The sequence below is a fragment of the Colletotrichum aenigma genome, assembly GCF_013390185.1.
Source record: "Colletotrichum aenigma strain Cg56 chromosome Unknown KSG_Cg56_contig05, whole genome shotgun sequence".
Classification (NCBI taxonomy): Eukaryota; Fungi; Ascomycota; class Sordariomycetes; order Glomerellales; family Glomerellaceae; genus Colletotrichum; species Colletotrichum aenigma.
Window position 1 is genome coordinate 2197554 of NW_023500911.1, and position 23433 is coordinate 2220986.

The 23433-nt window shown below is 49.5% G+C and overlaps 5 protein-coding genes across 5 annotated transcripts, besides 1 other annotated feature; 2 read left to right on the forward strand and 3 right to left on the reverse strand.

Annotated features, from left to right (window-relative positions):
- Positions 1-3916: 3916 nt before the first annotated feature.
- Positions 3917-4003: a sequence feature (Short protein (CGCA056_v008266, KAF5520917.1) was converted to a misc_feature.).
- A 3085-nt stretch (positions 4004-7088) lies between these two features.
- On the reverse strand, positions 7089-7328 carry CGCA056_v008267 (uncharacterized protein; the record flags this gene model as incomplete). The annotated part of the gene is made up of 2 exons (XM_037323514.1): positions 7089-7172; positions 7233-7328. 2 exons carry the CDS (start codon positions 7326-7328, stop codon positions 7089-7091), a joined length of 180 nt encoding a protein of 59 aa, XP_037178563.1.
- A 2632-nt stretch (positions 7329-9960) lies between these two features.
- Positions 9961-10969, forward strand: CGCA056_v008268 (uncharacterized protein; the record flags this gene model as incomplete). Its single annotated transcript, XM_037323515.1, has 2 exons — positions 9961-10169; positions 10237-10969. 2 exons carry the CDS (start codon positions 9961-9963, stop codon positions 10967-10969), a joined length of 942 nt encoding a protein of 313 aa, XP_037178014.1.
- A 1030-nt stretch (positions 10970-11999) lies between these two features.
- On the reverse strand, positions 12000-13645 carry LIP1-7 (Lipase 1; the record flags this gene model as incomplete). The annotated part of the gene is made up of 3 exons (XM_037323516.1): positions 12000-13292; positions 13351-13547; positions 13639-13645. The coding sequence occupies 3 exons, from the start codon at positions 13643-13645 to the stop codon at positions 12000-12002; spliced, it is 1497 nt and encodes a 498-aa protein (XP_037178013.1).
- A 1864-nt stretch (positions 13646-15509) lies between these two features.
- Positions 15510-16839, forward strand: CGCA056_v008270 (Satratoxin biosynthesis SC1 cluster protein 4; the record flags this gene model as incomplete). Its single annotated transcript, XM_037323517.1, has 5 exons — positions 15510-15656; positions 15727-16096; positions 16167-16284; positions 16335-16475; positions 16527-16839. The coding sequence occupies 5 exons, from the start codon at positions 15510-15512 to the stop codon at positions 16837-16839; spliced, it is 1089 nt and encodes a 362-aa protein (XP_037177353.1).
- An 855-nt stretch (positions 16840-17694) lies between these two features.
- CGCA056_v008271 (Drug resistance protein) lies at positions 17695-19711 on the reverse strand (the record flags this gene model as incomplete). The annotated part of the gene is made up of 3 exons (XM_037323518.1): positions 17695-18281; positions 18345-19090; positions 19143-19711. 3 exons carry the CDS (start codon positions 19709-19711, stop codon positions 17695-17697), a joined length of 1902 nt encoding a protein of 633 aa, XP_037177354.1.
- Between the last annotated feature and the right edge of the window lie 3722 nt (positions 19712-23433).

Here is a 23433-nt window from a genome sequence, read left to right on the forward strand (position 1 = left end):
CGGAAGCGCCGTCTGGAACGGCTCAAGGCCAACCTCGCCGACGGGCAGAAGCTCATGGAGACATTGATCCTGGCCAGAATATTTGCAAGAGTGGAAAAGATGTGCGAGAACGATCCAAGTTCCTTGGCGCGTATGGAGCAGCGCCTTACACCTTTCATTTCGAGATATTCCGAGGACCACGCTGCCCTAGGATCTTGCGGGACGAATCTGAGGATATTCGAGGTCTAATCGCTGAAGAAGCCTCCAAAACCCGGGATTGTGTTTCACTACAAGTCACAGCCAGCCACACTGCCTCGGAAAGATCGATGAAGCAAATGGTATCAAAACAAAGCACCGCCATCCAGGATAATCTGGTTCGGGAACTGGAGACGATGAATACTGCTGCAAGCAGCGAACGGGATTACCAACGCCTACTTGAGAGCTTGAAGTATACCGATATGAACGAGCGGAAGAACAGCATCAGGACAGCACATTCGCAGACATTCGAGTGGATATTCAAAGATAATCCTCGGCGAATCGACAAGTACTCAGTTGCAGGAAGCCCATCAGATGTGATCGAAATCGCGGGCGTAGACCACAACGTCAAAGACAACGTTGAGGAGAATAGTGGTGATGAAGCCACCAATATGGGTCCTGAAGATGGCTCTCAAACAAACGTTGAAGGGAGATACAGGAGTTGTGAAGCCTCTTCACATGACAGCACCCAAGCCCCTCTGTGGGACAACTTCGTTGAAAGGCTTCGGGGAAACGACCGCAATTTGTACTGGGTCAGTGGAAAGCCCGGTTCCGGCAAAAGCACCTTGATGAAGTTTATCGAAACAAGCGAAAATGCTCTCAAAAACAATTCAAACCCTCGAGTTCTCTCCCACTTCGTATGGAAGCCAGGAAGACCTATGCAAAAAAGCCTCAAGGGCGTTATCTGCTCTCTACTTTATCAAGTCTTGGAAGCGGACAGGCGGTCCTGCGTACACTTACTAGCCTGCTTCCCGCGGCTCTGCTTCAAAGGATCCGACACCGATTGGACGTATGAAGAGTTGAAGTCACTCCTGCTTAGCCTCCTCCAGAATTGCTCGCAGAGTTATCTCATTCTATCGGATGGCCTTGACGAGATGGCCTTTGCTTTTGATGGCGAGGCCATTTTATTACATCTTTTTGATGAGCTACTCATGAATCAACATCTCAAGCTCTGCGTAATAAGTCGACCCGAGCCTGTGTTTCAGAGGTATCTGAGTAAACATCCCATGCTCATTATGCAAGATCTAAACATACTTGATATTCGAAAGTACGCGGAAGATACCTTGCGGATACTGAAAGTTGAATCAACTGACTTACTCGACCGGCTTTCTTGGGAAGTTGTCCTGCGTTCAGAAGGTGTCTTTCTTTGGGTGGTCCTTGTACTAGCGAGCTTCAAAAGGGGACTCTGCAATAGCGATACTTTGGAAATCATCTACAGTCGCATAAGATCCCTCCCGAGAGATCTCAAGTTGCTATACCTGGACATGTGGTCTCGTTCCAATGGGGACAGCATCTACTACAAGCAGGAGGCAATTCTGTACTTTCAGCTTGTCATGGAGACTAACAGTTATTACAAGCCATCCATTTGCAGCCTTCTTCAATTGGCAACGTCATCGAACACGACTTGGCTGGATAAGTTCGAATCGCACTCCAGTCTTCCAAGCCCCCAAGAAGTCATGGTACGCTGTAGAGGTGTTTTTCAAAGGTTGTCCACGAGATGTTTAGGCTTGTTGCACGTTCAATCCATGGATCTCCAAGAGCTTGTGGACGTCCAAGATGGCGACCCAGGCTTTTGGTCAAACACTAACGTTGGATTTACCCACCGCACAGCCATTGAGTTCCTCACTGATGACGAGGACGGAAGAAAGATTCTAGAAGGCCACGCACTCAAGCCAGAAGAACTGTTCTCAAAACAAGTCAAGACTATTTTATTGACCGCTTGCTTTTTTAAGCCAGAATTTCACAAGGAGAACAGTATTTCGGCCGGTACACTGCACAGCCTCTTGTCACTGGTACACAAGCATGCTGGTGCCATTATAAGACATCCGCGGAAGCAATTCGATGATTCTCAGCAACAATTCCTGGCTATGGCCACCTCCTTCGGCTTTTCTGATTGGGCTACGGAGCTTCTCGACTCAATCGAAGAATCTGGCGAAGAGATGCAACTTTTCTTGTTGAGAGCAGCCTGTGCGCCATTCAGCATAGACTTTGCGTACGGCGATTGCTTCGACTTTTATGAAGAAACACACCTGCCGAGACGACTTGAAAAACATCAGTCCCACGGTGCAGAAATGGGAGCTCGACGGGACTTGAAACGGGAAACATTCATACGGGAGATCCTCTCACGCTGTCCCAAAACAATTGTCCAAGCGGAAGCTCTGCTTCTTCAAAAGTCTAGTCCTCGGCAGGAGACCGCATTCGATGGCATCTCGAACGCCTGGCGCTGCTTTTTGGTGCACAACCTTCAAGGAATCGCCGATGATCACTTCTTCCCCATACCAGACAACATGTGGGCTGAGAAAATGCAAACCTTGCAAAGTTTCCTCTCGGCACACGTCTCACCCTATATTCGGCGCCAAAAGTACATCATTTGCGTTCTTTTCCGCATTACCCGAACACTGCAGCGTCGCGCAGTTGTATCTCTACGTAACCCCTGGGAGCTTCCCCAGGCGGAATGTGACATATATCTTGAAGTCAACGACGACTTTCTTCTGAGCGCCTTGCTGGACAACATATCAAAATATGGGGTACAGGAGTTTCCACTTGCCAGTACAGACTTACAACCCTCCGTCAGAGTCGTCATGTTTCGAACACGGACTCATTTCGCCCTTGTCCCCCCGTCGAGCACAACCAATAGCGTGCGAGAGCTTTCAAAAAGGCTTCGACCGTCGGCCACTGTGACAGTGAAGAGCTCTTCAAGGAGATCATGTTTCAGGTACCGTGGCAAGACTTTGCGACTCATAGGAGGCTCGTGGCCCAAGCTGAGTTCCTGCTGGACGGCGTTGAGGATATTGTAGACGGATTGAAAGCTGCTGGCTACGAGCTCAGTGAGGTGGACACTACTTACGAGTGTTTTCATGAGCATATTCTCTGGTAGGATAGTGAAGTCTGCATGGACAGTGGTTATTTCTATTGATATATTTGTGCTTGAGCTATCCCATCAAGGCGGATGAATCTGAACTCGTTGGTCGAGTACCATATGATGTATCCCTATCAGGTGCACCTTCCATTGTCGCCACCGCTCCTGCTGTCTCCATTGTCTCCGTTGTTTCTGTTGCTTGTGTTCTTGTCGTCCGTACGCGAGAAAATAGTCAGAAACTACTGCCCCGAGTAAGAAAAACCTTATTCTTTCCACTTGGAGTCCTGGATTTAAATTTGGAACGACCGCTAGCTTTAAATTGCTCAGTTTTAATGCAAAGTTAGACATGGAGTGACATGTAAGAAATAAGTTCGATACTTCTGCAGGGAATTGTAGCGAATTCGCTTATCAGTTCAGTGTCTTTCCTTTATTACTCCATGGCTTGTTGAAAGTCGGCCGGCTTTCTCTGACTGTATACTTTTGTTTGGTGAAGGAGACCTCGCCTCTGAGCATATTGTATCAATGGTAAGTATTTAGAGGGCAAACTTTAAGAAATTATGAAATTTGAGCTGTACCGCGATGGGCATTGTTGCCCCCCCCCACCAATGGCAAATAAAACTCCTGCTAGTCCTCCGGGTATTGAACTTTCATCCACGACCGCACAGGTAATTCTCTGCGCAGTCACTCATTCAACAGACATTTCAAGGAAAACAAAAAGGTTGATCGCGAGGAAAAGTGAGTGCAACATGATCAATTGGAAGAGACCAGTACCAAGCTAGCCTCCCCTCTGTTCTGACTCTGAGTCAATATTCGAGTCATCCATCACGTTTTGAACAATCTCGGCCAGAGACGCTGCCACACCTTCGCGTTCAAGTTCCCAATTACGTCCAATAGGATGATAGCTGACATGGCCGACGTCGCTCTGCAAAGCCAACCAGGCTGCCAGTAACGCACCTTCCACGAGCCATGCCTGCCGTTCCTCCAAGTCAGGGAAGAGTACACCAAAAGAGCTGAGGTGGCATTCTCCCTTTGTGAATGAGTCGTTGAACTGCTGTATCCAACGTGCAAAGGCCTGGAGCCAAGCAGCAGGGTACCGGTCTTCGAGATCTTCGAGGTCGATGTGAGTGTCGATTTCGGGGCCGTTACCAGGCTAATTTGAATCGTACCACAAGCCTGAAGTCCCCTAGTCCGTGAAGATAGCTTACCCGTATCCCACGCTAGAAGACCGGTGATCTAAGCTAGTTTCTACTGTAGGGATAGACTCTAGGTGAGATTCAGCTAAGCCTATTAGCTAGGCGCCAGGCTAGATATTAGGCGTAGATTCTAGCGCATCTTGTGATTTGGTGGCTGAGGGATTATCTTTAAGATATACGTTAAGCTTTTCGCCTGTTTTCAGCTCAACGATTAAGCTATAGGATATCTCTAAAGTAAAATAAGTAGTGATGTTTGAGGATTGAGGTGACAGGAGGAATGCTCTGATAGAGTTAAGGTCAGTCATTTTCGCGGTTGAAATCGATATTCGTTGTGCGAAAGAGCGAAGGCTTCCTCTGGAATAGGGGAGGGGCATCTGTTGACATTTAAAGTGTCGACGCTGAGTCATACCTTTGCGCATGATGAGGCTTTGTGTATCTCCGTTGCCCATTAAGGTGCGTGCTGATGTACCTAAGGTAGATACTAAGATTTAGGGCTATCTCAAGAGCCGGCGAGCATGGTGGTAGATATCATTGTGGGAGGAATCTGGACGAAGACGAAAAGAACGAAAATCGTAACAATAACAAAGTGACGAAGAAGAAGACGACGACGACGACGAAAAACATGATGCCGATCAAGATATCTTAATGACAGAGAGCAACAAAACAGTTAGAAGGCTTGCCTTGTTGCTTGGAGTTTTCCGTTACGACTCGTTTCACTCGCTTCCGTGCAAGGGTACTACTACCCCCTGAGGGGTCGAGCGATACAGAGGATCATCTACAACATGCCCGATAATGACACCGACTGGACATTCAAGACACTCTGAGACCAAGAAATAAACAAAATCAAATCCAAATTTGAATCGCAGAACAAAAGGAAGCTTCCCATGTCCCTTTTCAAAGCTTTTCAGCTGATAGCTTCTGCTTACTCCTCTTTATTTCACTATCACTTAACTACACTGCACTGCCTGGATCATACCAAAGCCTATCTTGCCGTCATCTCTCCTTGCCTCAGACTTAGCGACGGCCCTGACGCTCTCTCTCCGCGCGCTCACGGGCCTGGCGCTCCTCTTCCCGCTGTCTAGTCTGCTGTTCAGGGCGTGCGAGGTCATCGCTGACTCTCTACAAATCCATCAATCATTCGTTAGTACAATTTCCGTCAAACAGTTGACTAAAGTCTATGTGTAAAAAGGCCGTATACTGCTGTCAATACAGCGATACTGCACTTGGATAATCTTACCTGTTGCCAGTCCCTGGCATCTTGGCGGTCTTGCTCACGCTCCTCGTTTCTCCGGCGCTGATCTCTCTCACGCGCAGGATCCTGTCTACCGAGCATGTTTGCGGCTGGAAGATGTCAGTGTTTGTCTGGAGAGCAACTGACGTGTGAACAGCTGCAAGCTGAAAACTCACAGTGGTTTTGAGTGGTGTGCGATCTTGGTGTTGATAGATATCTTGAGATGCTGAGTTTTGCTCGATTTGTGTTGTACAGATTTGATTTTACGGGCGTCAAGTTGAACCTTTTATATGTCATTTCTTGTTCTTTGGAAACCGAGGGATCATTGAACTTTCGGAGCACAAACTCAATCACTGCTCTTGCTCGCGCACACTATCAGGAAGCAATTCTAGGAGTGGAGCGGTGAAGGAGTTCTTCAATCACAGTAAAATGCAGTGAGCAAGCAGAACACCTCAGACCTGTCATATTAACCATACCAGTGAACAGCCTTGCAATGATTTGAAATCTGTTTATTGCACATTATTTTGAAACTCAGGTTGAACTAAAATATCGCGTAATGCTGTGGTGATTTTGTGCCTGGAGGACTAGCAATATAATATAGTTCAGAGAACGGAGGATCGATAGCAATGTCTGTAAAATATCGGCAATATCCTATCAAGCCTCTCGATTTGCATGTGCGGACACAAACGGGACTGTTACCTTAGCAGTAACAAAGCTCATGAAGCATTCACTAGATACTAACCCATGCTGATTTATCATTCTCCTTCTGAAGTGAATAAGTTGCATTGGCAACGCGTCAATATTGAGACATTGAAGCTTTTCATATTCTTGAATATCACCCTTCGGGCCCTCAAACAAAATTAAAGTATACGCAGCTTGTAAGACATCGTAGAAGAGCTATATGCTGTAAGCTGAACCTGGACGTCTTTTGACTTTTTGGAATTCAACGCAGGGCTGACCGCAGGTAGCGAAAAATGCGACACAGTGAATAGATTGTGTACTGCCCAAGTTATTACCTACCACAGCATGATCGGGTAACACGCACTAGTAGGCGGTCGATAGTGGTTTGCAAACGCCACCTGCATCAACGGAACTTCAAATTCCCATCAGACTGGCTAGTGACAGACTGCGCTACTCAGATTCTTGCCACACATTGACCTGGCTCGCCTGAATACGCAGTTTTCCATTCTTTAGCAAAGGTTGTTGATATTCTTGGGCAGGATTCAAATACATACAATCATCGCACGTGTCTTATCTTAGTCCACCAAGAGGCAGTGTAACATCAGAGGCCTCGAAATCAATGATGAGTATACAGTAATTGCAGACTATTTCAGTGTCTCAAAGTCTAAAGTCAACTAGAACCAAGATGATGTCGTACGTTCATAGAAGAAAGGATAGCGGAGAATCAAAGTACAGCTGGAAGGGGTTTTATCCTGGTGTCAATAGATAGGCCAAAAGTGAAACCATGAAACCGGAACCGAGAGCCTGAAATTGAATTTTTTTAACTGTGCTACTTAATGACTGCGATGTTTCTCACTGCTGCTATTGCTATGGATGTGATCACAGTGGGTTATCTGCGGTTCTGACGCTGGGCGCGCTCCTGGGCTCGCCGACACTCCTCTTGAATGGTGGCATTCCTGGTGTCGACGACTAGCTAAAGAAGTGATTTTAGAATATAGGTAGTCATTTGGGACATGTAATTCATATTTCTCACCTGTGCAAGCTGATCCATATTTCTGTTTTGAGCCTCCTGCCTCTCCTTCTCCTGGCGCTTCTGGAGCTCACGGGATTGATCTTGCTTGCTGAGCATGGTTGCGGCGATAAACTATCAGCTTATGTCTTCGTATTTTGAGTATGAGCAGATGTCTGCTGGATTGGGTGTGTTAACGGTTGTTGATGTGGTTGTAGTGGTTGTTTGGGAAGAGAGTATTGCGTAAGTGTTGTGCGTGGTGGATATTGCTGTGATCTGCTTCTTGATACTACGATGGCATTCTGAAAATAAACTTATATATAGCCTGGCTTGGTATGGAAAATAATTCACTTTCGAGTGGAGGAATCTTTGTCCGTGAATAACTGTCGGCCTGTGAAGTAGCGCTGTGGCGGAAGGTTTTTGATTCGAGGAAAGATGTACCGAAAGAAGACTTGGTTCATTACTTTTTGTTACTTCCATAGCATAATGATCTGTGTCGAAGTGACTGGCTGGTTAAGAGGTTTTCATCGCATGCTGTCGACGATGGAATCACGCTACGCGTGCAGACTCTCGGGCTGAGCAGCACAACACAAACTATTAGAACAAACTTCAATCCACGTTTATGAAGTGACGTGAATTCGATGTAGGCATCTAGCCTTTTCTTTCTTCTCTATTTTGCGTATTGCAAGGGTGAGTGTGTACGACATGAATACATGGACTGGGTGTGATATTGCTCAGAGACATTTGGCCTGCTCATGTAAGTCTGAACTGTACTTTGAGCTGGGGCTTTCTTCTAAAACGCTGCATGTTTAGAAAGAGCTTTGGTAGGTGGGTAGTGTCAGTCGGCTATCCGGGCAGTCCGCAGCGTACTTTACATTCTATAAGAACACTAGTAGTAGACAAAACGATGTGTATGGCGATAATAATAACGACGATGGTGATAATGACGGCGGCGACGATGACGATGGCGACGACAAAAGCGATTACGCAGGCTAGGTAGGATACACGGATTAGACAAGTGTATAGATACTGCCCGGCTATTAGAACTTTTTAGAATTTATGAGTCCTTAGTCCTGAACCATATCTAAAGTCTTAGGACGCCCGCGTAAAGCATTGTACAGAACCACGTGAACATCATGACATAACAGACTAGAAGAGTTTTCTCAAGTATCCGGCCCACTCCCGCGATCTTGCAAACCGGTTCCACGAGCATGGTCAAGACTATGATAAACAAGAGTCTGCAAGCCCCAGCATTTGGTCAGCTATCATAGTCATGCGGCATGCCTACGGCCTCCTCGGACTTTCATATCGGGAACTCACGGTAAACGACTCCGGCCTATGCGCTCAATCATCTTCCCCACCCCAGTGACCCAAGCACTGCCTGGGATGTTGGTAGGTGGAATAGGGTCACCGATACTGACGACATCTACATTCTTTGAGCCCGTGTCGTTCTTTGGTGGAGAAGATTGTGGTGACTGGGAGATTGATTGCCGCCTGAGTTGTGCCATACTGACGATCACAGCGTATCTGTCCTACTGGCTGCAGACTGTGGCGAGGAAATTAAGATTGATGTGTTGGTTGTCATAGGAGAGTGAAGTCAAGCAGGCAAAGGCTTGATCAGAGCGGCCGACTTCACAGAGTAATCAGCTTTGTGAACAAGACACAGATCTGACAGGGAATAGTACAGAGCGGCCGCTCGCAAGGCGGCCGCCTCAACATAAGTCCCAACAAGCGGATACGGGGAGAAGCCGATTCCCGTCTTGGCTTTCCCTAGGCTGCAGCGATCCGCCCCACAGATAGAGACTCAATGAGAGCTAAGAGCACAATCGAATGGTCAGAGCCGGTTCCCGATTCCGACAGAATGCCCCATCACATCACAAAAGCTTTTTTTCCAACCTAAGTTTCATCAAGATTTCTGATTAAGCCGAAAAGGCGAAGGGTTCTACGATGCTGTGGAGATCAGTTTGTGATCTGTCACTTCAAAACAGGCAGCAGAGAGCCGCAGCGCAAAAAGCATCCACTTCATTGATGTACTGATCTGTAAGAACTGGAGGGGAAGACTTTTCTTTAGTGCTTTTCATAAACAATGTTAATTGCCTTTGACGTTGGGTCAAGAAAACCGCCAGGATGCGGTTGAAACGCATTTTCCTCCATGTCAGGTCGTTGCCGAAGAGTCACTTTTCCCACCTCTTCTAGATTCTGTGATCATTATTGCTAGACAGAATACCGAGATACCCTTTTCGAGGTATCAAACGCATTGGAATTCTTGCTAGTAGATCTAGAACAGACAGAATTCGCAGAGCCTACGCACATCTATCCCTTGAAGCTGAGGTGCATCCGGAAGTACGGCCCAACTGTTTATGGAAAGGCCCCTCTGATTTGAGGATCTGCGGATGCTGCGGAATGTGTCCCAGGAATTATCATCATATGGCGGCTCGCCAGGGTTTTGAATGGGGAGTAGTTCGAGAGGTCTCTCGATACGAGGGACTTTGGTACACTATCTCGAAGAAGAAGGTGTTGAGGGTCCTGGACCGCATCCTCGAGCCGCTGAGTGGAGATGTTCGCAAGGAGATATGACTTTCCAACTAGTGGCCAGGTGAAGGTGGCAATGGCTCGATACCTAAGTTTTCACGGGATTTATATATAAAGTGAAAATTTCCTTCCAAGTTTGCAGTTGATTCTACATCAGTTTCAGCCACAGTATCACTCTATTCTCTCAATTCTCAACCCATTCAATCCTCTGGCCACAACAATGAAGTTCCTCCAGACTGCCGCGTACGCCTTGATGGCCAGCCAACTTACTGCGGCTGCGCCTTTGACGGAAACAGATTCGACGAAGAGTATCATTGAATTTCGCACTCCCAACGATGCCTATGCCGTGAAGGCCGCGTTGGAGCAGCGAACCAACGTCTGCAGAAGGATCGGCACAACTCTCCGTACAATTGGCACAAGTCATGCAGTGTAAGTTGTCGTTGCGTTCTATACCAATACCATCAGCATATTCAGATTTGACTGAAAATTGATTCAGCGTCATTTTCATGACCACTGGATCTGACCTGGTTGAGACTGTTTGTCGTCTCGCGGGCGGTACCAACTGCGAGGATTGGGCGAAGGCAATCCGCCTTGGATTTCTCCTGATCTACGGGATCTCCTCCGGAACCAGTGGTGCTGTGCCCGAGACCAACATGAAGATGAAGCGCGAAGAGATTGTTGAATACAGCGACGCCATGCGATCATACTGGGAGAACACTCTTGTCGACACCGGCCTTGCATTTGACTCGGTCAGCGTCCTGCCGTTCGACGAAGAGGCGGCAGCCCTCGAGAAGCGTGACGATGCTGACCCCAAGCTTCTCGCTCGCATCCATTTTAGCGGTCTTGTCGACAGCGAGACGGGAAAGAAGCACGAGATCATTGCTAACCACTTCGAGGGCAACAATACCGTGTTGCACCTCCCCGGGCTGAACCAGGAGGAACTGGCATCTCGCGACCTGGGCAAGCGAGCTGGTGCAGCAGGCTTCAAGATCTCGTACACCACACGCAAGCTGTCTCTACTCACTCGCAGCCATCAGTCGGAGATGTCAGGTTTCATTTCGGCTGCCTGGGCTCTCGCTTCGGCAAACAACCAGTTGGAAGACTACATTGGCTTTGCCAGTACGGACCACAGTGCAAACTTCTACTACCGCATTATCCCTGAGCTCTACTCGTTTGGACTCAACTACGAATCCGTTGATATCTGTGGTGGCATGGCTAGCTTCTTGTAAGCTGTAATTTTTCTGGTGCAGTCACAAAACGGAGCTGCGAAACGGTCTTGCTGGATACAAAAGCTCCAGAAATGAGACAATTAGTTTGGTATTTAAGAGGACAGGATGGTGATGAAGGAATGGTGGCGAAGGTAGTTTGTATATAATCAAATAATCACTACTTTACATCATCAAATCCGCTCTACATGCTTCCCGCTTGTTGCTTAGTGAACCAAAGGGGGTTGCCAATCATTCACAAATTTTACCATGTGGGCGAATACTTCTCGCTGCTCATGTGGGCGGGGAATCGCTATCCAGCGCCCACCCCAAGGCAATCAATCAAGTTTGAGGCTCATAATTGACTTGATTGCTTCGTGATTGCTTCGTGATAGCTTCATAATTGATTGATTGATTGATTGAACTTGGCAAGTTTACTTGCCTTGCGGGGGGCGCTGTCGCTATCCATACTAACGATGACAAGTGCCGACGGCCATTGTGGCAACAATAATAAAATTGAAAATGGCAGCGACGATGACGACGATAGCGATGTCGACCAAAGAGACGAAGGGATGGATACTGAAGATGAAAATGGTAAAAACAATAGAGTTACTCAAGTAGCTAATGAGAGTAGCGTTGGCTTGATGAGAGCCCGACAGCGAACTCTTATTCACTCGTGTCGTGGATGTAGCCTCAACGCGATCTCTCAGTCTTTGATCACGTTGTCATCAAGTAACATATCGAATAATTTGTATGATGTGGTGAAAAAACTCACTTGTTCAACTCAACCAAATTTTCCCAGCCAGCCTACTTTGAACAAAAATGGTAAGATGATGACGGGAGTTTACACAGTTACATGTAGAAACGGAGGTGACAGTTTTCGGAGGTGCATCTAGATGGACATAGCGACAGGAAACACGCAATGTGGCAGTCTACGCAAAATTTTCAGCTGGACAAGGTACATTAGGCTCAATAATTAGTCTATGCAAGGAGTTATTATTAAAATTAGGATCTACAATCTTCAACATCGTGAACAGCCAATCCAACCCTAGGCTCAAGCATAAACATGCTCTTGGATGTAGGCGATCTCAGTTGCCCTGTAGTCATCCCTCTCAATGTAACCAAGCTTGGAGTAGTTGGCGTTGAAGACCAGGTTGAGCGGCTGATCAGGCGTGTATTGGGGCCAGACAAGACCCTTGGTCCAAGGCCAAGGCCAGCCGTTGCACTGATTGGGGTCGGTGTCGTGGATGAAGGCCACCCACATCTTGCTCATCTTGTCGGCCAGCTGAACGTACGACTGCGGCTTGCCCTCAAAGGGGTTGGTCGCATATCCGAGACCATTGACGTTGTTGAAGACGAACGCAACCTCCTGGAAATGAGTGGCGCCGTAGATGGGTCCGAGGCCGTTGACGTACACGTTCCAGCGGTAAGAGTAGACGGGGATGCCGGCGTCAGAATACGAGCTGGCGAGAAGGCGTCTACCGCTGTGCTGTTGATAGTCTCCTGCGACGGCCGCGACACGCTTCCATTGCGAACCGAACGCAGTGCCAGTGGGTCGATCGGGATACGACGCTGGGATACCGACGGCGGGGTCATCAGGGTACAACTCCTTGAGAGCGGCGATCTGTGTGGAGTCGACCAGCAGACTGCTAGCGAGCCACGACTCGAACTGCTCCGTGGTGTTGATGCCCTGTTTGGCGTAGCCCGTGCCCTCGTCAAAGTTGTTGCCGAGAAGGAGCGGAACGGGAGCGAATTTACCCTCGGCAAGAAGCGTCGTGGCCTTGTCGCTGATGAAGTCGCCGTCAATGACAGCGCTGATCGTAGGTGCGGTGACGCTCAAAGGGTTGGTGCCGTTGAAGATAGCGTTGAGGGTCTGCCATGGGAGCGCGCGCACGCAGGCCAGACGGTCGCTAGCATCCGCGCATCCAGTCTTGGCCAAGAGTGCCTCGAAGTACGGCTGCCAGGCATCAGCGCCGACGAACTTGGCGACAGAGCTACCACTCTCGAGGATGGCGCTGCGGAACAGGTTGTCGTGTTGTCCATCATAGGCAATGAGCTGCATACCCAATGACCGTGCGCCAGCCGACTCGCCCCAGATGGTGACCTTGTCAGGGCTGCCGCCGAAGGGGGAGATGTTCTCTTGAAGCCATCGCAAAGCTAAGCGCTGGTCCCTGAAGCCGATGTTGCCCGCGCCGACGTCCTGAAGTTCCTGGCTGAAGAGGAAGCCCCAGTAGGAGAGACGGTAGTTGATGCTGGCGGCGATGATGGGCTTGTTCTCCTTGACGGACTGCTCGACGATGTAGCTAAGGTTGTATCTCGGGTCGCGAGAGCCGCCGTTGACGTAACTCTGCCGAGGTGAGAGTCAGTGATGGCCGTCGTCTCAAGTTGGGAAGAAGTTTACTTACGCCGCCGTGAACCCAGATACCTACGGGGAGGTCATCTCCAGGCTTCGTGCCGGCCGGACGGACGATGTTGATCGTCAGGCAGTCCTCTGAGACTGGGTTGCCCAGGTTGGCAGTATCTGAACCATACCCAATGCACATCCATCCATATTCGGTAGCGTTCCTCGTCTCCTCAAACGAAGAGTTCAGCGGCTGAGGTGCTGCATAGCGAAGGGAGCCAATGGGGGGCTGCGCATATGGGATGCCCAGAAGAAGTCCTGAGCGTACTCCTCGTTCCGGACGCCAACATACGTTCCATTGGACAGACGCACGGAAGGAGGCGAAACGTCATGGTGACCCGGGAAGCACTCGGACAGGTCAAAGCCCGACAGGAGCACCAGAAGAAGGTTAATTGCGTTTGGACGCATTCTGGGCAGTTTCAACGTCGTCGAAGGGCTCGAAGGAAGGCTTCTAGAAGTCAAAAAGATGAGGAGGGTGGCAGGTGGCTGAAAACGGCGCGTCTCATGTCAATCGCAGAAGAACTGATTTTGAACCTGCAGAGCTGCACGTTGTCGAGCTAGCCGGGAGGCAAGGAGTCGGCAGCCAGTCGTGGCATTTTGTCAACTAATTGCCTCATCGCCATCCAACGGTCGACGACTGCTCCCGACATTGCCTAGAGACTAACGGTTGCGACGGCGTCGCTACTAGGTGCTAATTGGGATAGTAATCACCGATCGGTCGTGGGACTATCGATGAACCCTAGATCGAATATACTCCCATGACACCATCTAGCCCCTTCCTCTGCCCCTCGGGGTGTCCTTTGGGGTCCGGGGATCGTGGAGGACCACGAGCCTTTGCAGGCCGTGTGCATGATTTTCCCTACCCAGATTGCGAAGAGCTCGCATGGCCCCCATGAGGGTTCGTCGTTGCTGCCAGCTTGCATTCGTGGCCCTTAATCTCATCTCGTAATTGCATGCTGTTGGTGTCTAGCGTCATTCCAACTTCTTGCGGACCATCGGCCAAGCGTTGCTGGTTTCGGCTTAGCAAAGCAAAATGGTGAGACTACGCTACCGTCTAGCCACCTTCGCCCGTTGGTCAACGGCTAATGACTTCCAACTTGATGACCTCGGTTAACCGAGTCTAGAAGCCCCGGTTCATGTATAACCGGGGGAATCCCACAGTCGCACGAATGGGATCTCGCCCCGTTTGATCCACATCATTTGAGTTCGACGCTAGAAGGTTTACCCCAGCTAGTTTGTAAGGCTGGGATCTCTTGGCCTGGCGTGATCTTTGGAGAGGAAAAGGGCGGAGTCTTCAGCTGGGTTGCGTTGGCGTGGAAATTGTTGCCTGATGCAGGTGGGAATCTCGTGTTGCAGAACAAAGGAATAAGGAAATATCGCATGCAGACTGCTGGAGAACATTGTTGGTTGCAAGAAATTTTCCGGGTGAACGGGAAGACATCTCGATGGCTGATGAGAAAGAGAGAAGAAAAAAGCAAGAATTACTCGTTGGTAAGATCAACCGAGTAGCGAGCCGAAGCCGACGCGTTTGCCGAATCTCCGTCTCCGTACAATCCGGCTTTTGCAACGCCACATTACTTGATTTGGTGGCCCAACATGCCGGTAGTCTAGTGAAGTGGTGTGAAGAAGCCATGGAAGGATGCAAATGCATGTTGGGAGTTTCGTGTGCGACTGCCAATCTCCCATCTGCCCACCGTCACCCTTGAGGTTGCACCCCCCCTACAGCCTGCAGGGCGACGTTCAAGCAGATAGCCAGTCGGCCGACAAACCGGGGCAGGAAAGCGGGAGACTGAACGCCCATCCGAACTCCGTATCTCTAACTGGGACGACTCGGCTCGCCCTAGCGCACACACATGATTGTAACTTTCGCCCTGGTTTCGAGGGGGGCACATAGCGCGAAAAGAGTCGGGGACGTCTTTCCCAAAAACCACTAAACCAGCTGTTCTCCTCGGGGAGGGAACCTTTGTTGCGCCTGGGATATACCCTTGCAAGGAGCGCTGATCAGAAAAACTCACGAATATGCTGGTTTCCATATTATGAGGGTGCGGTGCACCTCTGCTGTTGGGGGCTGTTGGTTGAACTCTTGCGAGATCTGACGAATTTCAACCCAAGCTTTTGTCCACAGAAAACTGTGGCCCTGGGGCTTGTGCCGCAAAGCCGACGATGGTCGACGATAGAGGCGGCCGGCTGCTTGCCGCAACTTGGTCGTTGGTAGGCGCAAGCGCCATACTATTATTCCTCAGAATATACTGCAAGATTTGGCGCGGTAGAGGACTTTGGTGGGACGATCACTTGCTCATTGGCTCTTGGGTATGTGTGCCATCCTATTCTCGCCTCTCTCATCACGAAGGAACCGACCTAATTGTGCTGTGTTGCAAAGGCTGCGTTGGCGATATCCGTTTCCATCAACTCTTACATCGTGTCACTGGGATTTGGTCGCCATATATGGACCATCAGCGACGAAAACCGAAAAGAGATCAACCTCTTCACGATCCTGGTCGCCACCTTCGGAATCATCGCGACGACAACGAGCAAATCGTCCTTCGCCCTCACGCTATACCGAATCGTAACGAACAACTGGACAAAGTACTTTCTGATTTTCGTCATCGTGTCGATCAATATCTCGATGAACCTAATCTGGATATTTGGGTTCGCCAAATGCACACCCCTGGAGAAGGTCTGGGATGGTAGTGTCCCCGGAACATGCTGGGATAAGACCAAGTTGGTTCGATACCAGCTCTTTGCAGCATGTAAGTTGATGATTGTAGTTATCAAACTACTTCATTCGTGTCACGACGAAGCTGACAGAAACTTGTCCAGATTATTCAGCCGTGCTGGACTTTGTGCTGGCTTTTCTGCCTTGGCCGATCCTGATGAGAGCAACGATGAGACGTCGCGAAAGACTCGGTGTTGCCATCGCCATGAGCTTGGGTGCTATGTAAGATCTCTGATCCGGATCTAGCGGATAGAAAAACTAACGGGTTTCAGTGCCGGAGCTTGCGGAATAGTAAAAGCTGTTCTGGTCGTGTCAATGACTAGCACGGATATCACATACGATCGTGTCGACCTCACTATCTGGACATTGACAGAACCAGCCGCTTCCATCATGGCTGTCTCAATCCCTGTCCTGTGAGTATACAACGCACCGTTCGACTGCATCATTTACTAATGTCTACGTAGGAGAATGTTGTACCGCGAGCTGAAGTCCGCCTCGAGAAGCTACGGACGGAGTAGGTCACAGACGAACGCACTCGAAACGGCAAAGACGGCCAGGACGAAGCGATATGGACAGGGAACACATTACGGACGGAACTCGGTCGTTGTCATGTCGACGACAGGATGGCAAGAATCACAAGAAGCCTTGCAAGATGTGGAAAGCGGTCAGACTACGCCCCGAGGCATTATGAAAACAGAAGAAGTCAGGGTACGGCACGAGAGGATGCCACCTGCAGGCGACAGCAAGAGCTCCATAGAGCTTGATACATTTCGGTAGACCGGACTTTTGGAACCATTGGGAGCATGGGAAGCGCGAATGATACCTGGGCAGTGTGCACCTACTTTTTGTTTTAGGAATGAGACAATGAAGACTTCAATTTGTTTTCAAACGGAGTAATCCATAAGGGATGTGTCATCTACAAATGAGCGAGACGTTATCTGATTTGATGGCTGCCTTCTGACAATTGATCAAAGTATCTCCCAGAATACGTCCCGGATTCAATTTTAGGCGTTGATGCCCTCGCATAAAACTATGATTCCGTTGTGATTACGGTGTTCCTGCGGAAAGGTGCTGTTGGTTGGGCGGTCTGGAACGCCGACATCAATAAGCTTTGTTGGTAATCAATCAGACATTGTCTCACATGCAAAGAAGAGAAACAAGGGAATCAGTTACACTCGTTCTCGTGAACATTTCAATGCGACCCTACGGCTACGATTAGAAACAAAACGCAAGTGGCACCCTGCCGAGCGCCCGAGAATACGCCGAGTCGGCACGGGGTGGGGCGCGGCCCAGGCTCATAAGATTTCCGGCGGGCCGGACCGGGAGCCAGGGCCGGGCACCGGAGAATTCACAGGCACGTCATCAGCTTGCTCGAGTCAAGCGACAGCGACAATAACCGCGGTCTCAAACACTGAAGTGGAATATGCAACATGATGAAGCAAATGTCAAGCCTCTGTTATCGCAAGTCTAATATTCGCATTCTATCCATAAAATAATTCCGCGCTCCTTGACGGCGTGCTGTCGCGTCTCCCTGAATTATATCTCAAGTCTATAACCAATTACCCATATAATCAACAATGCTAAACTTTTGGTGTCCATCTATCCTTCGTATCAAGTCATTTCAGTCATGATTTAGTGCGCCATCACAGGAGCGTTGACGACTCTGCCAACGTCCTTAACCCCGAAGATACTCGCAACAACACCAACACCGGCAAAACCAACGCAGCACCATAGACCGGTTCCGTATTGTTGCAAGATACCGTGTCCGTTCTTTGTATCGACCGCCTGCACAACTGCGCTTGCAACCGCAAGCCCAAACCCGCTGCCGATTTGAAATGCGGTGTTGATCATACCGCCGCAGAGACTCTTGACGTTCACTGGAACCGAGGCCAGGAGTACGACGGTGATAGTGCAGTACACGATTGTCGTTCCAGCGACACCGATGACAGTTGTAGGGAAGATATGCTTCCAGAAGTTGAGGTCATCGTCCCTCATAAGCGCGGCAGGCACTGGCGCGATAGCGCAAATGGCCATGCCTACGGCGAGAAGCCACTTGGGGTTGAAGATCTCCAGCATGCGAGACATGGAAAGGCTGAAGATGAAGCCCGTGGCACCCATAGGAAGGAAACGAAGTGCAGTCTGGCCGGCGCTGAGCTTGTTCACTTCCTGCGCAATAAGAGTCGTGTAGTAGATGGTCGTCTGGTATCCGCCGTACATGACTGCCCCGGGGTTAGCACATATCTTTGAATCGAGAATTCGAATGCTGAAGATGCAGGACTTACCGAATCCGCCGATCCATAGAGCAGCGAAGTTCTCAAGCTTCCACAGCGAAAGTGGCATGATGGGGTTGGCAACCTTCTTCTCAACGTAGGTGAAGGCAACAATCATGGCGATGCTAACAATGAGCAGAGCAATGATGAAAGCTTTGCCCCAACCGTATTCTCCACCGCTGGAAAGCACAAAGCTGAGCAAGATGAGTCCTGCAGTTGAGAGACCGGCACCGACAAAGTCTAGCTTCGGGCGCGAAGTGCCCTCCATGCGGTCCTTGGGGAGAAAGAACCACCCAATCGTACCGAGGGTGCCAGTGACCGCGACTGGGATGTAGAAGATGTACCTCCATCCCAGTGACGATGTCAAGAACCCTCCGAAGATTAAGCCTAGGCAGAAACCAACAGCTCCAGCGGCACCAAAGATCGTCAAAGCGAAAGTTCGGTCCCTGGCGATGAAGTAGTTGCTGATGATGCCGACCGCCGACGGTACTGTCATGGCGGCGCCGATGCCCTGTAGGGCTCGGAAGATTGAGAGCTGGATGAACGAAGTTGCGAAACCGTTGGCGATGGTCCAGATGCTCAAAGTCGCCATGCCAGAGCAAAAAATCAGTTTTCTTCCGAAGCGATCTGCCAGAACTCCGGACAACAGCAGGAAGCCACCGAAAGTCAAGGTGTAAGCCGAGATAAGCCACTGCAGCTCCCCGCTCTTAACGTCGAACTCTTTCTGGATAGCTGGAAGAGCGATATTCACGCCTGTCCTGTTGAATAGTCAGTACCTTCTCTTTGGTACCTTTCCCGACCAAGACTTACATGAAAACGTTGTCCATCAGCTGTGCGCCGCAGGTGCAGAGAAGTACGATAGCTCCACGGAAGGAGGCGACAGTGCCGACGTCTGGGTAAGCTTGCCCCGCGCCGATTTCGTATTCAGCCGGTGTCTGGGTACCGGACCTCTCTCCTGGGGATGGCGGTCCTGAGGCGAAGCCAGAGACTGGAGATGGTGGCCGCGTCGACTGCGGTGTCGTAAACTCGGAGGGAACTTCTCGAATAGTGCTGACGGGACCAGGCTTGGCCGCGCGAGGGAACGCAGGAAGCTCGAAGACGTGGTCTTGAGACTCACGCCTGTCTCGCGACCGGTGGCGGCTCAGGGCGGAAGCACTCAAAACGAGTTCCTCCATATCATCCGGGCGCTCATGCTCAAAGGTGACTCGCGAGGTCTGCGAAACGGTGCTCCTGCGTCGAGTAATAGGAAGACCTGGGAAACCGGGCGGCGGGACGAAGGTAGGGACCTCTTCGAGTGCTGAGGTACGGCGACCGAGAAACTCGCCGTCCGCATCGACAGAGACACGGCGGGTGTCGAGGGAGTGCTTCTCGTGCGTCATCTTGAGTTGTTGTCTCCGAGCAAAAAGCTGAAATTTTCGAGACAAAAAGACAGGATCAACGTCCACGGCGAAAACTGACGATGCTGTGAAGGGTCTTTGGCAGTCGTCGTTAAAATACGCTCAAATGCGGTGTGTGAAACAGTGCGGTCATCTTCCGAAGGCTCTCACAAAGGTTGCAGTGATGTCAAATAAATCCTTATCAGTTGGGCGCTGTTCGCCACATGGCAGGCTCTGCTCCCGACCTCAGGCGATTCACATGTCGTGATGCTCCACAGAGTTTCCACAGCTTTTGCGCGCCAATCCTACTCCAAGTTTCTCCAACCGTGGAGTTGTGGGAAACTCGAGATTATCTAATCTTGTAGAACAGTCTGGACATGGGGTCCGATGAGTTGCTCGAACAGCCCTCGTTGACAGAAAAGCTTTTAGATAGCTTGGCATGGGGGCTCACAGACCATTTCAGGCTGCGATATCGCCAATTTGAAATTTTCATAGGGCTGAATGAGCTTCAAGAATGCTGAAAACCGACTCATGAACTTGAGTGTCCGGCACAGGTTCCGCTCTCACAGCCGTCATCGGGGTCCACTTGCAAGACTTTCACAAGGATCCAGACGCTTGCGCCACATGCCGCTGACGCTTGGTATTATTTCCTATCCTGCTCAGACAGGCAAGTTTTCGGCGCGAACCCCCAATCTCCTTGTGTCTCTCTGGACGGTATCCCACCTTATCTTGCTTCCAGGTGCCCGCTGCCCTGATTTTAGAACCCAAAGCCCCTCTGGTTCCCTGTCGATCAGAACCCTTTTGCGCGCCGCCACGTCTTGGGCGACTGTCACCCTGCGATGCACCACGATGAACTTGCATCGCATCACATATTTTGGAAAGGCCACCGCTATTTCCAAAACCAATCGGAACATTCTCCAGCAATTGCAGATTTCTCTGAGCTAAAACATCCCGCGATACCCTTGCCACGTGGTTCTCCTGAAAGAATGGTTCGCTATCACATGTCTTGTTGAGCTGTTGAGAAGGGATTTGCAGCGTTTGTGAAAACATTGCAGCGGCCAATCAAGAGTAACGCTCGGAATTGTGCTCCGAGTGCTGCAAAATATTCATCCAAATCGCCTGATGCCCCCCACGCTCGCACCCTGTTGAAGATCACGATATTTCATCAGAGCCCAACGCAATAATATCAATATTTGCGGTTTGCCCTTTGTGATGTCGGGCACGAACAAGCTCGCGGCCCGAAAACACCAGGGTAATTGGTTGACGAGACATTGTCCCTCGATTGCATCTTAACATCCTGTCAGTCTCACCTCATTTCTCGCTGGATTCAAACAGCCCTTCCGAATTACCAAGCCGTACGAGTTGGGCCTTTCTCTCAATTGCAACACTGTCTTCCCCTCCTCCGCTGATGCGGGACATTGTGGATCATGATCGGTGCTCCATCGCCTTCTCCGCCGCGAATGTTCTGATGAGTTCCGGGGCGCCGGGACTGGGGATTCCCGTCGCAGTGTCGGAGTGCAAATACTTCAGCAGGTTCAAGCTCAAAATATAGGCTATAGCAAGTATATGTGAAAGCCAGGTCCCTAGAGATGGACTTTTGTTGTCACAAGCAGATCAACGTTGTCAGTGACAGTTGAGTTGAGATGGGACCCGCCCGGGCCACCAAATGGCTGCATATTTGAATCTAGAGTGCATTCAGTACGACGAGTTATAAGAAAGAAACTAGCATATATGCAAAGAGGGAATGGGATTCGCTTTACAGGCGGTTATTCCTAGCTAACCGGATGGACAACTACCTACAAGCTATATTAACCAATGATTCATCCCATGATAATCCATGGATTGTCACTTTCCTTGGTGTTATCATTCTCATTGTTGTCGCATTCGTTGCCCTGATTATTAGTATCGTCTATTGTGATCATTTGTCGTCTTATGATCGTCTCTGTTGTCGTCATCATCTGTTGTCGTCATCATCTGTCGTCATCATCTGTCGTCATCAAATAGCAAAAGTCAAATGTACCTTATTCTAATTGTAACGCAACCACGAGATTCTCAAGATGGTGAAGCATAACTCGACTTTGAAATTTGGGGTTTCTTGGTAGCAGCGAGCTCACAGAATTCACCAGTTGTCAAGTTTTATCAGAAGAAGCCATCAATTAGAGTAGAGTAGACTGCAACAGTAGCTGACTAAGTACGGTATCGTTTGGTTCTTTGGTAAATAGTCTCGCAGCACCAAACCATTCCATCAATTCATCCATCCCATAACACGACCCATAAGAGACTGAAGAGGGGACCTGAGCATCGTGATAGCTGTTAGTCTCTGTCCGTTGTTTGTTGATGCCGTTTGCATTCACTCACGAAGTTCGAGATATGGCAACATGTCGCTCTTTAAATCAAACAACGCAGCACCAGGCGTTGTCGCTGCTCTGGATTTCTTTGCACTCGCCCTTGTTGATACAAGCGCCGGCGCAGGTGAATCGGCCGTTCTAGCATCCGAGAATGGTCTCAGCGGAAGCAGTGGCGCTCAAGAGGCCGAGGGTGAGGAGAATAGTGTTGAACTGCATCTTGTGGTCGAAGGTATGGAGTCTGGGAGACGACATAGAGATGAATGAAATGAAGACAGTGGTGTTGAGAATGGTAACTAAACTGGAGCTGGGAATTGCCTGTGGTTAAATAATGTTGAGAGACTCAAAGTAGCATGTCGGGCGTCAAAAGTGTGGCACCAGTCTCTCGAAATGATCGGTATGAGTTTAAATTACTCGTGGGAGGGTTGGGATAAGAAGATCAAGTTTCAATGATGCCATGATTAATTAATTTTCGAGGCCCCAGTCAACACCGTTAGCTTGAGCATGATTCAGTCGAGTCGACCTAAGCTTCACCGCATTTTGCTCGGCGATGGACTACCGCCAACCGGATGGAATCTATTTTCAGTTCTTTGCCGTGTGCCTGACGGTATTGAATTGTACTGATTGTCGAGCTACATAGTCAAGATTACATTGACGTCGTTCCCTGTTTGAGGTGTTCAATCTCCTCAGTCTATTATTGTTGTCGTGGGCGGCGTACATAGTATCAGACTGACGGCTAACAAAACTCTACTTGGTATATGAATGCCACCGTAGTCCAGGTAGATGGCCTTATTTCAGAATCTCGAGCGCAATACTGAACAAAGTTTATTTTCTGGGTATCAGTCTCCTCGAAGACGAGTGGCACTAAAGTTCAGTCAAGGACTGCGGCAATGAATCAAAGCTTCCCTACCTAGTCATCCCGTAGGGTGCCAGTGGGCTGCAGTCTAAGGAACCTCCGATTTTCTCTAATTTCTCTTAACTCACGGTTTTCGATTAGCTCCAAGAGAAGTTTTCTATTTACTCTGATGAGTTGGAGCTCCGCACGCGGTGGACTGTAATTCAGTGATACCCGGTGGGATAACGTATCATGCAATCTCGACTGAAACTGCCGGGACCGTGGGCATTCTCGGGTTGCGAGTGGCATCTCGAGTCGGTGAAAGAAAGTAGTAAAGCCCGTATTGACTAGAATCCCAATTACGCCACAAAGTATGATATAAAGCCTCTCGTCAATTGTCTGCCTTCAAAGTTGCGGTATGACTTGCGTCGTTCCTAATACAGCTAAACAGTGGCGGTATATGGAGACCATTCCATTTTGGATGCCACGAATAAATCAAGTGAGCCTTAGTTGAGCCTGGCTGTATCTTACATGAAAAAATGGCT